This window comes from Nelusetta ayraudi, unplaced genomic scaffold (genome assembly GCF_046127955.1).
Source record: "Nelusetta ayraudi isolate G7.1 ecotype Tasmania unplaced genomic scaffold, CSIRO-AGI_Nayr_v1 ptg000084l, whole genome shotgun sequence".
Taxonomy (NCBI): domain Eukaryota; kingdom Metazoa; phylum Chordata; class Actinopteri; order Tetraodontiformes; family Monacanthidae; genus Nelusetta; species Nelusetta ayraudi.
Window position 1 is genome coordinate 7,581,959 of NW_027466134.1, and position 17,296 is coordinate 7,599,254.

Genomic DNA, 17,296 nt, shown 5'->3' on the forward strand with positions numbered 1-17,296 from the left:
CGCTGCGTCCTCCACGCACAGCTGATCACAGCGTTTATCTGGGTGTAAAATCAGCTGTTTGGGGGCAGGATATAGCGTTTCTCCTGACGCTATTCCTGCCACATTCCTCCGAGTCATTCTACCCGCTCCTTTACTCACTCCCCCTCCTCACCCCCACCTTTATATAGAGGGGGCGAGTAGTGAGAGACGAGAGCCGGGACCTTTGCTGTGGAGGGAGGCAGGTGCTGCGATAAACTGTTGCCCTGCAGCTACGGCGAAAGGGGGGAGAAAAAAAAAATCCAGAAGGAAAAAGAAGAAGAAGAAGAAAAAAAAAAAGGAATTTCGGATTAAACATAAACCCCGAACAATACAAATAAGTCCCCCAGGGCACTAAACAGCGAGCTGCATTCTAGTGACTCAAGAGGAAGACACACCTCTGCACAGGGGTGTGGAGTGGCAGGAGGAAGGGGGAGGGTTTTGATGGTGGTGCTGGCGAGGGGGGATGAGAAGCAAGCCAGCACCGCGACCGCCGTGGGTGCTGCCCGTGGTGCCGTGCCAATGGGCCGCCGGTCACGCCCCCCCCCCGCCCCCCCCGCCTCTAGCGTGGAGGAAAGTGGGTGGTGGAGGTGTGGCCATTAATCACCAGTTCAAGAAGGGATCACAGCCCCCCTCAGGGGTTGTGTAGGGTAGCGTTATTCAGCGTGGTGGAAAGAAAAAAAAAAAGAGAGGAGAAATTATTTGCTATTTTTTCCGACTTGGCTGGACAACAGCATTCCTATGCTGGGAGGGGAGCGAGCGCGTTAGCGCCGAGTGGCTACACGTGCGTCTATATCGCAGGTCACACGTGCACCGTGCAATCGGACACCACGATTCAGAATGTCCTGCGTCAGTGTTTTCCCAACTGAAAATATTTTCCTGTTGTTCACAGTTACAAATAATAAATACATCTGAATCAGAGGTCAGAATGAGTGTCTCAACTTTTCTGGTGTTGTCATGGGAGAAGTGGCTGGTCCTTCCAACACGACAAGCAACCATAATTTGTTGGAGGTATTGTGGGGTTGAGTGCAATTTCATTTCTCTTGGATTAAATGGTTAATTGATGGATAATAATTATTGTATAAAATACATTAAGTCAAGTACAGAAAATAAACATAATGATTAGAGCAGGCCTCCACTGAGGCTCAGTCCCGAATTAAAAGCTGCAAGCAGCGTTTTGCGGGACTGAGCCTATGTGGCTGTCGTAGGTGGCGCTCTGGAGCAGGTCCCGCTTTCATTTTTCTTTTTATCACATGCAATAATTTTTAGGAGCCTTGACATGTGTGCAAAATTTGGTAAAAATCGAAGCATGTTAAGAGGGTCAAAATGGGGTAGAAAGTCCCCATTTTCTCTAGGTGGTGCTACTGAGCGGATTTCACTTTTTTTTCTTTCTTTTTTTTTTTTTTAAATAAATGAAATTTGGGAAGGTCTGTCCTGCTTGCAAAATTTGGTGAGTTTGTCAGGGGTCAAAATGGGGTTCAAATTTCTTTTGAAAAAAAACTTTACTTTGAAGGGTACAAGTGAAACTAGCTCACTTCTGGTTTGTCAGGGGTCAAATGTCAGAGCGTGTGAAATGTAGGTCTCTATCCAAGGAACACGTGGGTCTCAATCGGCCCTGCGATGACCTGCTCTGCTTCAGAGCTGGTCCTATCGCCGGGGCTCGTCCCGAATTAAAATGAAATGAAATGAAAAGTGCGTAGGCTACAGCAAGAACATTAATTTAACAACCTTTTTTCTTTGCCCATCAAAAAATTTGATTAAAAATCTGTGCTGCCTTTGGTGTTTTCAGTTTTACGGGTTGAAAAAAAAACAAAAACATCATTATTTATCATTATTATTATTGTTGATGCACGATTAATTGCAGAATCAAGTCATATTCTAGTCAGCCATACACTATCAACCTTCTCAGGGAGCTTTCAGTCCCTGGGGGGCCTCTCTCAAACAGCAAGAAGACAAGACGACCAGGCCCAACCGTTGGTATTTCTTTTACAAAAGCCCCGGGAAAGTCCAATACTAATATCGAAAGAAAAATCAAAAAGACTCTCTGGTATTGGGTCTTTGGAATTTACCACTAGAAGTTCCAGCAACTCAGAGTGAAAGTCTCATGATTTACTCTGCAACTGTGAATAGCATAAAATATTGCAGCGAAATAAACATTCACACCGAATGTGGGGTCCGTTGAGTCGAGTCATTCAGCCTAAAGAACGGTTATCACTATCCGGATTGAAGTCCTTCAAGTAGTTTGAAAAGAAAAAGCAAAAGAGGTACCAGTGACTTAATACTAAATCAGGAGGACAGTCTTACTGATGGCACAGACAGTTTGCATCAAATGTCTGCAGTCAGGCTGACAGTTGGAAGTGATCACCACAGCACGTTGAACCCATGTACATAACATGAAGGTCATGTTTCCTTGACTGATGAAAGCATGTGCACTCACAGTCAATGTCTCCTCAGGCTCGTGCATGGTTATGCAGTCCATGCTGATCTGGATGGTGTTCCCTGCAGATCCATCAGCCGGACTGTCGCTGAAGTTCAGCTCTATAGGTTGAACCGCGTGGATGGCAGATCTAAGTACACCAAAAAGAGAACATTTTTAACTCAACAAGGTTTTGTTTTTTTTCATGAATTTACACAGCAAAGTTGTTTGTGTGCATCGACTCACTGATCCAGCATGTCAAACAGCTGGTTGACCACATCTTGACTGAAAAGGTCAGTTGTCTCTGAGGACTGGTTCTGGGACATGGCGTTGAGGAAGGAGCTGTCTCTCCAGGACAGACAAGATGGGTCCCTCAGTCTGCAAGAAGCCAAATGCAACAGTCACCAGTGTTTGTTTTTTTTTTTCAATCCCCCCCCAAAGACATGACACGGTTTTTTACTATTCAGATAAAAATTCAAAAGTTGCAATGTCAGCAGGCAGCAGAGACATTGCCGTGCATGCACATTCGGCCACCCAGCCAGCCGAGGAGAGGAGGAGGAGGAGGAGGAGTCCCTGCTGGCAGCTATTCATAAAAGAGAACTCCCATTGTGAAGAAGTCAGCCTGCATAATGCAGAATATTTGTACTACACATAATGGTGATTATGCACCATTCAGGCGCAGGCACTTTGACCTGCTCCCCTGAAACATTACACCTGCCTCACAGCGCAGCCTGCCATTGTTCCCACTGAAGTGGCACACGCTGCAGTCTGAGGCTGCCGGAATCCCCCCCCCCCCTCCCCAAGTCTATATGATAGCACTGCTGTAACTTCTGGTATGTGTACAGCTGGACAGACTCTGTGCTGCTGCTGCTGCTGCTGCTGGGGGCATCATTTGAAGCTGGCACTATTTTAAGTTTTGGAATTCCCCGACACTCTGATGAATGATATTAATAATTGACTTACATACACAGACATATCAGATAGAGCAAATAAATTGCAGATTAATTTGACTGTCAGAGACCAAAGAACTTAGAAACTAAGTTATTCTAGCAGACCACTGAGATTAATCGTAACCCTTTTTATAGTCTCTGCAAAGCAAGCATCGCGAGGACGTTTTGACATGCTGGGAATGGCAATACCTACGTGTATGATAATAAAGCTGTAGCTAATGATTAAGGTTTACTCCTGAATTATTGTCGACAGTTGAGCAAGGCTTAGTAACGGGCTACGTGGACCGCAAACGACAAATTTCGGGCATTCTAAATATTTATAGTATTAATACATTGTTTTGTTGTTCAAGTTTAGCACCAAAGTCGGGATGACAACTTTCAGACGTCTCGAAAATAGACGTGACCTTCGAGCGCTCATGACAGCGTTAGCTCTTAACTCTGTCAGCTAACGATGCTACCATGGCATCGCACGCTCAAAGTTGGAAGCTCACGTTGGCCGCTGCGGTTCGACCTCCCACAAACATAAGTTTCGTCCCAACTGCCAACAACTTTCGGTCGTGGTATTCGGTCGAAACATAGCTTTGCGTATCCTGGCAAGATGGCGCTAGCTTGTGACTTAGCATTACCAGATATGGCGAAGTCAACTCAGCGCACGTATCTACGACTAGCTCAGCTACTTATGAAGTGGTTCAGTTTAGAGTTTTATATATTTTTTTTTAATTTTTTTTTTATTTTTACCGTATTTGACAAACATTCACAAAAACCCTGCTTTGAACTTACTATCTTGGGTTTAGATAGCGTAGTTAGTTGGGGCGGAAGAAACTCAAGATGACGTCTACAGGTAATGCGTTCAGTGACGACGGTGCGGAAATGATGTAATTTCCGCACCGTCGTCACACTTTCACCATCAGGTTACCTTCAACGTCAGGTTACCAGCGGTGTCATGTACAGCTCCGCTCATCTTTATCAGGCTTGATTAGGTTTTAGAATGTTTGAACCCCTTAAATCCCTTCCTGTTTTAGGCTCCTGCTCGAAAATTGCATACCCATAACCATAAAGTCTATTTGAATATTTTTTTGGTGTCATAATAAAGGAGACACTATTCAAATTTCAGTATACATGTCGGTGGTTACGTGCAAATGAAGATGGCAAAATGATTTATTTTTTTGATAGATAGATAGATAGATAGATAGATAGATAGATAGATAGATAGATAGATAGATAGATAGATGGGCCATTACTTTCTAAGTCCAATATTTCATAAATGCCACTCCTGTCAGAGAGAATCGAATGCTGGGAAATCCCTGATTTAGAGGAATAAAGAAGACGACACTCGCTTCATATAATAAATGTGAAATTGCACCGATGCCTTAAGTGCAGCAGGTGTGGCGTCATCCTTGCTAATGGAGAGGGATTTAGGTGTGGTCCTCCCTGTTCTGCCCGGCTGATGTTCTAAAGGCTTAATTTGGTCTTTACTTTCCCCTTTTTAATAAGCCATGAGATAGAAATCACTCAGTAGTAACTTCATTAGTGACTTTTCAGCTTTCCTCCATTGTCTATTGGCCAATCAAACTCCATTATTATTAGAGCGGTTGCAGTGCATCGTGTCCAACAATAGCCCTCTAAGCCGGTCTAACAATCTTAACATTACCATTTAAAAAAGCTTCCCAGTGTGATCCTTCCACTTTTAGTAATGCTCGAGACTTTGCTGCAAGTGGTCTGCGTCAAGAACAGAGTGAACTAAGTTTTTTTCTTTAACCTTGCAATCGGTCCAATCCATAGGGTAAGATTAATATTAAAAAAAAATGCCTAAAGACTGCACTCAGAGTTGAGTCGTTCTACTTTATGGGTTTATCCCGGTCTTAGCTGCTGTTTGTCTGCTTTCTGCTCTCAGGTTTCTCAGTTTTTTTTTTGTTTTTTTTTTACTTGGCCCGAGGCGAAGGCTGTTCAGCATCCACTTAAAGACAGAGCAGCGCCTCCAGACGAGGACGGGCCAGAGGTCAGCACTAAACAGGGACGGCCATTGTCTCCTGGCAGCTCGGGCACACCGACCGATGAAAATGCAATCAAAACAAACAGGCCAGCCGAACGGCTCTCTTCTCCTGTGTCCTTATTAATCACTTGTTCAAAGGCCTCGGACCCTGTCCCCCCTCATCCATCAGCCCCAGCTGGAAGAGGGACATGACTGCAAAACAATAGAAAGCCCCCCCAAAGTTTCTCCTCTGCTCATCCCCCCTTTACTTTTTGTACGAGCGAAACAGTCTGAAGGCAAATCCTCTGGGGCGAGGGGACGCACACACATTCCTCCAAAGTTTGGAATGCAGAGAAAACAACAGAGAGGAGCAGAATTACAAAAACAAAAAAAGAAGAAATCAAGACATCAAAACTAAGGTAAGGGGTCAGTGTAGGTGTTTTAAAAAGCGTCAAAACTTGCTTAAAATCCTAACACAGTTCTAATATACATATAAAACACAAGCACTACGGTTTCTTATTAATTTTGTTTTTAAAAAAGGCTCAGTGGGTTATATAGTTCTGTGGATTTTTTAAAGATACATATTTTAAAAAGGCAAAAATCCTCGGACATCTATTTCCAAGGCCGGTGCGTCAGAGGGTGACAATTATGTCCAAGCTGACAAAAAGGAATTCCCGCACACGTAGCCGGGTCTACGACCGAAACGTTGCATGAAAAATTCTGCAAGTTGGCCACGTGGGCGGGAATTCTTTTTGTCAAGATACATATTTTAAAATCATATTAATAATGCTATTCACTTTGACAGAACTCTCTCACAAAGCAGCAGCTAAAGTAGAGCGGTAAATACATTGAAAGTATAAATGAATGATTATACCATGACAATTTATTGTAGAGGCCTGCAGTTACATTAAGCTGATAAGACTGAGACAGACAGACATCTTTACAGATAGAAGTAGTTTTATCGAAACATATTTTCATCCCTTTTTTTCTCATCGTGCTTCAATTATTTAGAAGTTCCTTTGAATATTTTAATCAGGTTTAATACAGAACATGAAGTAAGTTTTACATTTTTGTAATTGTCTTTATAACATTTTATTCAACTGTATTTTAGGGGAACAACAATTTTCACCCCAGCATAAACTTTTTTCTGCCTGGCACCTATACAGTGTGAAGTATTAAATTTATAGTATTATGTGAATATGTAAAAAACAAAATAAGACACTTGTTCTCCAAAAAAAAATCCTTCCATAATCCTTCCAATCTATAAAGAACACCCCCCTAACCCTATAAAGATTTTGATTATCTCTCTCTCTATATACATATATACAGTATATATATATATATATATATATATATATATATATATATATATATATATATATATACACACACATATATATACATATATATACATATATATACATATATATACATATATACATATTCCCTTTAATTAATTTAATTTTTTTCTTTCAATTAAAATGCCTGCTTGTCTTTTACAGCCAGGTTCCGAGGAGGTCAGCCACCATGCAGTGTACTACAGTGTAATCTGTCCGGTACTTCAGCGATAATGACCCTCTGCACATGCATTGTTGACATAAGTAAGCCACACTCGAAAGCGTATCAGGGGCCGAGAAGCAGCTGGGGAGCCGGGCAGACGTGACTATTCTCGGTCATCTTTGGACCTCCAGACCGTTTACACAAACACAGGGATTCCCAGCTGTTTCACTGACTGTTATGGTCACATTTGATTTGACTTAAAACTTTTCTAACATTTAAAAAAAAGCAACGGATTTATTGTTTCCAAAGTTTGAATAGTGTAATGTGTTAGTTTAATGCTATGATTTTGAGATTTGTGACATTAAGATCCTCATGACAAATTTGAAAAATGTGCCCCGAGTGGCTCCGAACACACACTAATATCAACAACATCCAACCTGTAAGTCGTCACTCTGAGCATGTGGGCACTTACCGGTGGAAAGGGAACTCTGGGTAGCACTGGACAGCCGTGTAAGGAGAATTCATGTTGACGTGCCAAGCTTCACTTTGCTGAGATCTTCAAAACGAGATCGGCCTGTCATAAAACGCACAGGCGGTGATGGCAGTGCATGAGCGGAAAAATAAAAAAAAAACAAAAAAAAACAAATTAATTTTTTAGAAAATATACACAAACCCAAATAAAGCAATTAATAGGTCAAACGAGCTCGTATTAAAGTGCTGGCGTGTACAGTGCAGAGTGGAGAAACTTTGAGAGATGTTTTGAATTTAGCTATTTTTTTCTTAGGCTGCGCTGTGAGTGGGAGGGGCTTGGCACCCGCAATCTGGCCAATCACCTGCTGCAGTTGCGCAAGGTATCACTGGCTCTCAGTTGCTAGGATATACATATCAAGCAAGTACACTTGACCCCAACGCCTCCGCAGTCGACAGCCGCTGTCCTGGAAAGCTCACCCCGTCCCGTCCCGTCCCATCCTGCTCCGCTGTCCGGCTCAGACACTTCCTGCCCACACTCCACAAGCGTTATCTGTTTTTTTTGCAAGTTGATGGCCCCTCCGTTGCATCATACCTCCAAACAGGGACCCGGGCGCTTCAAGCATGCCAAGCATTGCTGTTAACATCCTGCGAAAGACACAGAGACCGTTGAGTGTGTTCCACACACAGACACACAGCAAAATGAAAACCACCCAAATATTCTATTCAAAGGATGTGAAACCAAGCTCTTGCTCATCTGAGACGCAAACCTGGCGGTCGCTGCTAAGAGATAGGGCCGCTGAGCGAAAAAAAAAAAAAAAAGTCCTCTCCGCTTGGAGCTCAGGGTTAAATAGACGCACAATGTGAGTAATTCTGACAGGGTTTTAGGAACTTCTTGACGGTTGCTGACATAAGCAGACAGACTGTACAGCATCACAGCACATTCCCCCCGTGGGACGGACCCTCCCCGGCCCTCTAAAGCCAGGGGGTCATGTGTGTCTTTTTTTTTCTTTCTGTTTTTTTCTCGGTGAAAATGATCCTTGAATGAATCAGCAGGCTAAAATAAAAAGCTAGGGTCACAGCGGGGGGACGGGGAATAAATAGAGGTGGTGTATCCAGGGAACACAAACCTCTAAGCTGCTCTCTTGTACTTTTAATAAAGACACAACAGTCCCGCTCTCTCTGGCTGTTCGCTGCCTGCCTTGTGCACCTGTGCGCGGCAGACATGCACGACGAGAGGCGGCCCGGATGGTGATGTGACAAAACGCTAACACAGCTGTTATTTTGAGGCCATGGAGTAAGATTTCATGCCAGGGGATAGCGCTCATACATTTAATTAGGTGGGAAAAAGCCCAGAACGGATCTCACATGGATTTTTCTTAAAGGCCCCATTTCACTTTTTTTTAACTTTTATTTTATGTTTAAATTAGAACTCCTCAAATTCTTACTAATGTAAAGACAAAAAAAAAGAGGAATATTTAGCCTCTGTTTCCAGCCTCCTGCTAAAACTGATTCTTTGTTTTTGTAAATACAGCATGTGGCCTTTAATCCGTTTTGTTCTACTACTACTACTACAACTAATAATAGATCTTATTTACAACGCACTTTACATTTGTGGGCAAAGCTCAAAGTGCACTGTACACTAAAAAGAACTGATAATAATAAAAACAAACAGCAAAATAAAATGAACAAATCAATAAAAACAAACTAATTATAATTAGTTCCCTTCTAATTCGGGATTAAAAAATGAATCCCTTTAACCCACAATTAGGTGGTGCAGTGGTTAGCACTGTCGCCTCACAGCAGGAAGGTTGTGGATTTCATCCCATGGCTTTGTGAAACTTATATTTCTTTGAAGATCTTCCAGTTTTTAGACAAAACTTAAAAGTGAACGTCTGTTTATTGAGGCTAAAGGTGCACAACAGGATGTTAAAAAACACAAATTGTTTTGAAATCTGTTATGTAGCTCTCCATTCTGTTGGTTCTAAAACTACTAATCTCTGCCAGAAATCTTTGCACTCAAGTGAATGTTTGTTTTTCAATCACATATCCAACATCTCTTCACGATAAGTTGAAATTCAAAGCGTAAAATAACTGAATAAATCAATAAATAAAATAATAATTTGCTCATGCTCTGGCATCCCAAGCCGGAAACCACTTGTCTAAACAATCAGTCTTAAGGTTCATGACTGTTCAATACATTGTTATTGACATTATTAACCGCCGCTGGAACATCTCACCTTCGATCCGTGAGTGACTTTGATAATGACGGGAGGAAACCCATAAATCTTTTTCACACGCTGCATTTTGACCACCCTCCATCTCCTCCATGTCCACACACAATGAGGACAAAGTGACCTCAGGAGGTTATTAAACCCGATACGCTCAGCCGCGACATCTGAAACCATTACATCATTAATTACTGCGGGGCTCAAACACTTGCGAGGCCGTCACGGAGCCCCTCTATTACTTCATTCGAGATGCATGTGCGTGTGTTTATGAGCTGGCGGCTACGTCAGCGACACCGGTAGGAGTCTACGCGTACGTCCGGCGCGGTTGTTGCCCGCTGCCAGTCTCCCAATTTGAGCGCGATAAGTCGCCTTTAATCGCCAATTTAACAGCACCAACGACCGGTGACAAAGATGACGGTACGGCTCCATATCTCTCAGATTCATCGCTGCTGTGAGTGTTTGTGTGTGTTTTCATACTGTATTTGTCCTCCAGGCGTTACAAGGCCCTGCACCCCCCCCCGGCCCCACTGCCCACCCACTCACGCTTAAAGCCTTATTAATGTCAAGAGTTTACATACGGGATGCCAGGAGGCAGTTGGCGAGCAGCTGATGAAGCAGGTCCGACACTGGTTGCACACTGTTATCGCTGTCACTCACACTCACACACACCCACACACACAGCGCAGCATAGTCAATCAAGCTTGCACTGTGCGGGGGGCTACGGGGTGCATACTTCTGTGCGTATGTGTATGTATTCCAGTTGGTGACTAATGCGGGGGAAATCCAGATGAGTCAAAACGACCAGTGTCCGGTGCAACGTCTGAGAGGTGATAATTTACGGTCTCTGCACTAAACTGCCCAGCAACTCGGCATTGTTCACCACCGCCATCCCCTATAGGGAAACGTCTATTTGTGCAGTCAATTTAGTTAAAGTGGAAAAAAAAAAGAAAAAAAAAGGAGGGGGTCAGTGGGTGAAATCCTCATGAAAATCAGTTTGAACATTTGACAAAAAGAAAAAAGAAAACATCAGTCAGAGGAAAATACACTCAGTTCCTGGTTGTTAAAATTTATTTTGCTCAATACAACCAACTAACTGATTAACTAACACTGGAGCCAATGTGACCAGTAAAACCTGTATTTCCATTGACTTACTGTAATATCCCAGCTCCCAGACAATTACTTGTGCTTTCCCACGCTCTGATTCAATTTTGTTTTTTTAATATGTGTGTGTGTGTGTGCGTGCATGCGTGCGTGCGTGCGTGCGCGTGTGTGTGTGTGTGTGAGAGAGAGCGTCTTTTGTCACGGTGACTTTTACACCTCATATCAGGTTGGCGTCACGTTGGGAAAATCAATCTTGCCTGTAGCAACAGCAAAGACATAATAATAATAATAAGCCTCAGGGAAATAATGTATCCAGTATAACTACTGGCAGTTGGGAGCAGGTTTGCCTGTTTTGGCACAATTGGGGACATGGCAGTGTAGAAGCAAAAATAGAGGCAAAACATTTGCGACTATATTTAAATGTACATATATACATATATACACAAACATTTTATATATATATGTGTGTGTGTTAAATAAATAAACTTATTTACAGGATTTCTACTAAAAGATTCATAGAATACTTCTGCCATAGAGATAAAGTGATAGCTATTTCAATATTCACAATCCAGGCTGATGTTGATTATGGAAATAATAATTTACATATTGAAAATATATATATGTGTATATATGTGTATAAATATTAAATTACTGTATTTATATGTACATATATACACAAACATTTATACTATCTACTACTAACTACTAACTAATAATTTACACATTGATAATAGTTTTTTTTTCACCTTTTCTAATCCTTGTTTAGGTTCTAAAATGAACGTATTCACATTAACAGAACTCATTGACCCAAATTACACCTGAATTAAAAGTGATAAGTCAAACAGAGATCCAGGGATACCTGGCAGGCCACATGGGCCTGTAGACAAAACAATAACACCAAACACCTCAAACAAGGACCACAGGGTCCTATTGTTTTTTTTCGCTAGTGCACAAAATCCCATCACGAGCTAAAAGCCGCGACTCTGTCAGAGGAAAAAATAGAAAAAGAAAAGAAAAAAAGTCAAAATTCAAAGCTTTCCACCCAACCAGCCCCAGACCTTAGACGCAGACAACCAGTGAACCGCAAACCATCAATCACAGCTAATCCAACGCTAAACTTGTCTTTGCTGTCGTTTGATGTCGGTCAACATCCTTCGGTGCTGTGTTAGCAGTGTAATTTCACATGCACAATGAGACAACAAACACAATCATAAGCTGCCAGATGTAAAAAGTGCCTACTGTAATATTGAAGTGTCCCACATTCACCATTAGAATGGCAGCTTCAGAAGTCTGTCTAATCTTTCTCGCTGCTGAAAAACAGAAAATGACACTTTGCCGTTTGACCTGGACACTCAGCCCTGGGCGGCTGTTGGCCGGGGACAGAGTCTCCTCGCTCTGGAAAAAGAGGCCAACGATCAAGTGGTCTGGCTGCGTAACACTGCTCAATGCTCACAACAAGGTCAAAGCAAAAAAAATAAAATAAAAAATGCTCTTCAGAGTTCTGGGAAATAATTAAAAACCAAGTGACTCCCAGAGATTACCAACACACAAACCTACAACATTAAGCCAATGGTGGTGGTAAAACTCTGAATGTGAATGTCACAGTTCACAGAAGGTTTGTCCAATCACCTTTTGAGTTTAAATCACCAATGACGTGATTCTAACATGCAAGAAATTGCCGACTTTGTCGGTACCATGCGTGCATGAGACATTTCATTTTCTACGTGAACTAGGAAATTCTTGGTCAATGCAAATTGGTTACTTCAGTTGCGGATCATTGGATGGTCCCTCAAGTAATCAATGAAATTACAGTTGATAGAGTATGTTATTGGGCCACTTCAAGAGTATGAACTACCCATAATTTGTACATAGCCAGTTTACCCGAATGTGATCATCTGCCAATTTGGAGAAATCGGCATCACTCCGGGGGCGGAGCCGGGCGATGTTTAACTGGGACGGAGCAGGTGTTCCCGGGACGACCTGCTTCAGCACTTCTGTGAGGTAACACAATCTTTTCCAACGTTAACTTTCAGAAATATAGTCCATGATGTAAAAGTTCTGGAGCGGTGTTTAGCATCCACACTGCCGAGTATCCCGGCAACAGGCCCAACAAGTGTGATTGGTCGGCCCCTCAACCCGTTAAACAGCATGTATGGCACTGGGACATAATGATGCCGACACATCCGCGAGCTTACACCCGCTCCGCGTGTAATGTAAGCGAGGGGCTGAAGTGTCCTTTGTCACCGGATAGGCTTTAAAAATAAATGCAGCCCTGGACCTTCTGGGCTGCTTGAATGAAAGTGGATCTTTCAGAGGTATTTCTTTGAGTCTCTGATGAGTAGATGGATAGAGTTCATCTGTGGCAAACAATCAAACCATCACCGTCACGAAAAACCCTCCAAACACCCTCAAACGTGCGTCCCCGTCTTTTGAGCGGGCAGAGATGAGCATCCAGATACTGCCGATCATCAGACGACAGCCGCTACAATCTGATCGAGCTGATTTCACGGTTCAAGTCAAAACACGAGTCAAGTGATGGAGCAGGAGCCTTCGACTCAGAATGGTCTGATTCATTTTTTTTTTTTTTCCAAACCATTCTTCATGCAGAGAATGTGACCTCAACTCCATCGAAGGCCTCGGTAATCCTTGCCGCTAATTGACAGGCTTAGAGAATTCACATTGTGATGACCGCATAGGAAAGACGATCCGGTGCGACGGATGGGTATGAGTGTAGTGTCAGGTAGAACCAGGTTCCAGTCAGATAACGTCACCCGCCAATCACCGCCCGTGTGCAAGAGTGTTTTTTTTTTTCTTTCTTTTTTTTAACCCCGATCTTGCCTCGGTAGGACATGGCAACCCACCGGAGAGTGGCTCTGCTCTTCTCGTCTTACTTCCTCCTATAGCTGCGCAGTGATGCCTCCATCTGCTGCCAAGCCGATGCCGGATCTTCACTGGATATTGATGCTGGGCTGGGGGTGGGGGCCGTGGTGGGGGTACAGGCCACGGTGAGTACGTGACGGGTACCAGCGGACGGTCCTGCCACGGCCAGCCTAACCTCACCCAAGTGGAATCCCAGTCACTTTGGCAGCCGTTTCTGCAGCGACACCTGGCCAAAGCAGCGACACTGAGCTCAAACACCTTCGGACACATTAAACCGGGTTTGTTTGCAGGTACTAAAAATACCCCAACTCGGTTGGGATGGCATGTTTAATTTCAGCATCCTGCTTCACTCTGCAAAAGTCACCAGTATTCAAAACAAAAGATCATTTACTTTCGACTGATTTTTTGGGGGATATTTTGTTACTTTTTAAAAGGTTCCCTTCAAACGTTTTCATTCATTTTTTTTAAAAACTTTTTTATCCAGTAAAGCAGCCTTAAAATGATAAAGCAGCAATACAGAAAACAGTATATGTAGCACTCTGTTTACAGCCTTCAGTCAAGACTCTGGGTTTTTGGCTGACCTGGGAGAGGTCGTTTTCAGGAATCGCTGCCCTTTGTGACGTCTCAAAGTGCTGATGATTTCTTCTTCTTCTTTAAATTCAGGTTGTGTGATGTACCTGTAAAGATTTAAATTAGTCCACCAAGATGTTGATTGGTTTAGCACGGCTGGCATTTCTCTCCGAGTGGCACCTTGTACAATCTTTTTTTCAAAATGTCAGAATGTCCTTTTACATTTGCATACTGAAGATCACAGACAAGCTGCTTTGCTTCAAACAGCCGACTCATTGGCGTGATGTCATGTCTCTCTCTTCCAGGGAGTGGCTGCTCCTCTGCTTTAGTATTTTTTTCATCAGTGGATCAGCATGTCTTCGATAGCTGGAGCTGCAGTGGTGTCACCGAGAGGCATTGATGTGTTTACCACATTATGACTTGGGGATGATGATTAATCATGATTAAGCTGGAGCGCCCGCAAGAATCCTGAAGACGCTCCTCCAGGCGTCTACCCAAGTCCGTTTGTGTTTCGCAACAGCAACCGTAGTTAAGAAACTGCAGAGGAGTGCAGAGCTACCAGCTGCAGACAGACCAGTTTCTTTCTTTTCCTTGGTATTGGCCCCCGTGTCCTGATAAGGAGGAAACACTTGGATCGTTGACACGCTTGCATGAGCCACGCTGCCGTTGCCTTCTGTGTTTGTTTTTTTTTCCCGCAGCGCGAGACAAGAGGCCAGCATTAACCGCGCGGTGAAAATAACAGGTCTGGAAAAACAAATGTGTTCTTAAGAAGACTGCAACTGCAGGCCTGGGAGAGGAGGAAGCTTGCAGGACAGGTTCCCTGCTGAGCCCCGGGGGCCCGTCGGTCGTCCTCCGTCCTCGCTTTGCTCAACGGGGTGCACAAGCCATCTGAAATATGTGTAATCCTGCCAGACGCTTCATATGCAGCCGAGTTAAGTGATCCCAGAAGATCTCATGCCACCGTCGCTGAGCGCAGACCCCGAGAGCGGCCTGCCTGATGACAAATCCCTCCATCGCGCTCTCACACACACAGACACACACACACAGACACTCCAACAAATAAATTAGAAAGAAGAGCGCATGTTAAATGGTGTTTTTGGGTGCTGCGCGACAGGCACTGCGGGCTTTTTGGCACCCATTATTTCTCCGTTTGGGGAAAAAGAGAAAAGGTGGAAAGAACGGAAAATGTGATGGATGGATGAGTGTAATCCCCCGTCAGCTTTTTTCCACAGAGTCTGCTGACGCCAAGAGTGCCTCTTCCCAGCCCCACCCCTGGGTCAACGCAGCCAAGTGCTAGGGTGCAACACACACACACACACACACACACACACACACACACACAGACAAGCAGCTCCAACCGCCTCAGGTAGGTAGGATGGCAGCGATAGGATGGAACGATGGAAAAGAAATCAACCATGAGGACGGAGAGTTGAAGAGGAAAACTGGCTGTGAGGGGACTTTGTGAAGGCATTGTTGCAGAATGGCATGCACACACACACACACACACACACACACACACACACACACACACACACACACACACACACACACACACACAAGGAGGCATCATCGCACCTCCTCTATCCCTGTCAGTATTAGTCACAAAGAGTCGTGGCACAAAAAGAGAAGCCGTCTGTCACCACTAGAGGCCTCTCAAAACATCGCACCATCCCCACTTATCAAAACAATTTGTGAATAGATCTCAGCAACGCCAGGAAGTGCGCATATGTGACTTGAGGGGGCTCGGAGGCGGGCAGGCGGGGGACTCGGTTCAAATCACGGCGAACTGCGAGTGGCGGGGGCGCCTGCCAGGGTCTGGGCGCGCGGCAGGCAGGAAATGCCGCGGCCATGTCAGCGGCACCTTGTGCCTCGCGGCAGGCTGAGCGGCGCTGGAATGTAAACTCTGTCCGCGCACTGGGAGCTCAGCCAGCGGTACAGGGTGACCAATAGGGAGGCGGGACAGCGCCACCAGCAGGTTCAGGTGCAAAGGACATCTGGACGTTCACAGAAAGGAACTCTGTCCTCAGGCCAGCCCACTAAGGGTCAGGTCTCTGGGACTCACTTTTTATTGGGGAACTTCAAGGTGGGAATATAACCCTTGAAATTTACTCTCTGCAAATTCAAAACACAGCCCCACCCAACATTGACAGTAAAAGCTGGCTTCGACTAGCCATCAGTCGCGTAATTGGTGATGGTGGATCTCTGAGTGAAAGTGGCCACAGGCCACATGTTTTCAGATCTTCGGCATCAGGCCCTCTGGCCTCCTGCACCGACTCTTTTGCTTTCGCCTCTGTGATCTTGAAACGCAGCTGAATCGTCTGACGTGTCACTCTTTCATCTTGAGAAAATGCACTTTCAGACATTGAGGAACCAGTCAGTTTCCGATTAGTGGTCACCAAAGGCCGGAAGAACGAGCTGCAAGCTGACCTGATGTGGAAGAAGACCAGTGTGCGGAAGAAGTGACTATAATGATGCTGTAGTGTCACTTCTATCAAGTCAGGATGATATTTTCACATTGAAAGACCAAAGATGAAGAATTTTCTCGATGGAAAAAACATAATTTCCATCACTACAGCATTGTGACACACATTGAAAGTCGCTCTTCCAAAACAGCAGGAAGCTTTCAGCTGTTGCTAACTGGCTCAACTGGAAGTCGACAATCTGGCTGGCTTTGCGTTGCATCTGGCAAACGGAACACTTGCCCATTCCCTTTTCAAGGTTATTCCAAAGGGGTTTTCCTTCTCCAAAGGTCCTTCGCCGGACAAATGTGTGGAATACATCCAACGGGTTTGGGAAGAATTCTATCTGGAGTGTCCGGTTGCAGAATTTGTGTTGGGGGCATATTTACTGCTGCTTGCAGAGTGCACTGGGGAGGCGGCAGGAGCGGTGCGGCTCGCGTGGAGTGAAGGTTAGCAACGGTCGGACATCTGGTGAAAATGTAGCCCACAGCTGTTGCCGGTCATGACATCTCTTTGCTGTCAAATTTATCTCCCGCCACTGGGACATGTGCGTGCGACATGCCAGCCATATCCAGGACGTATTTGCAAAACTGTGAGGAGGTTGCTGGGGACACGGCGACCTGAACCAGCCCCAACCCCAAGCAGGAGGCCCACAGGGCGGTGGCTGCTGTTAGGGTGGGGTGAGCTGGGTGGTGGTGGTGTTTTGGGGGGGGGGGGTCAGAGGGAAAGGCAGG

General features: G+C 44.5%; 1 protein-coding gene across 7 annotated transcripts in view; it reads right to left on the reverse strand.

Annotated features, from left to right (window-relative positions):
* The window catches only part of tp63 (tumor protein p63), a 30,725-nt gene extending 23,179 nt beyond the window's left edge, over window positions 1-7,546 (reverse strand). The window contains exons 1-3 of one of the 7 annotated variants that reach the window (XR_012928920.1): window positions 7,326-7,541; window positions 2,678-2,809; window positions 2,453-2,582 (exon numbers count right to left, since the gene is read on the reverse strand). Coding sequence is in view for 6 of the 7 variants with exons in the window: in XM_076045128.1 (XP_075901243.1) it covers window positions 2,453-2,582; window positions 2,678-2,809; window positions 7,326-7,378 (315 nt within the window). In the remaining variant the exon portion in view is untranslated. Of the gene's footprint in view, window positions 1-2,452; window positions 2,583-2,677; window positions 2,810-4,161; window positions 4,181-7,325 lie in introns of those variants that run through there. The other 6 variants (XM_076045128.1, XM_076045129.1, XM_076045130.1 and 3 more) reach the window with 6 other exon arrangements.
* Between the last annotated feature and the right edge of the window lie 9,750 nt (window positions 7,547-17,296).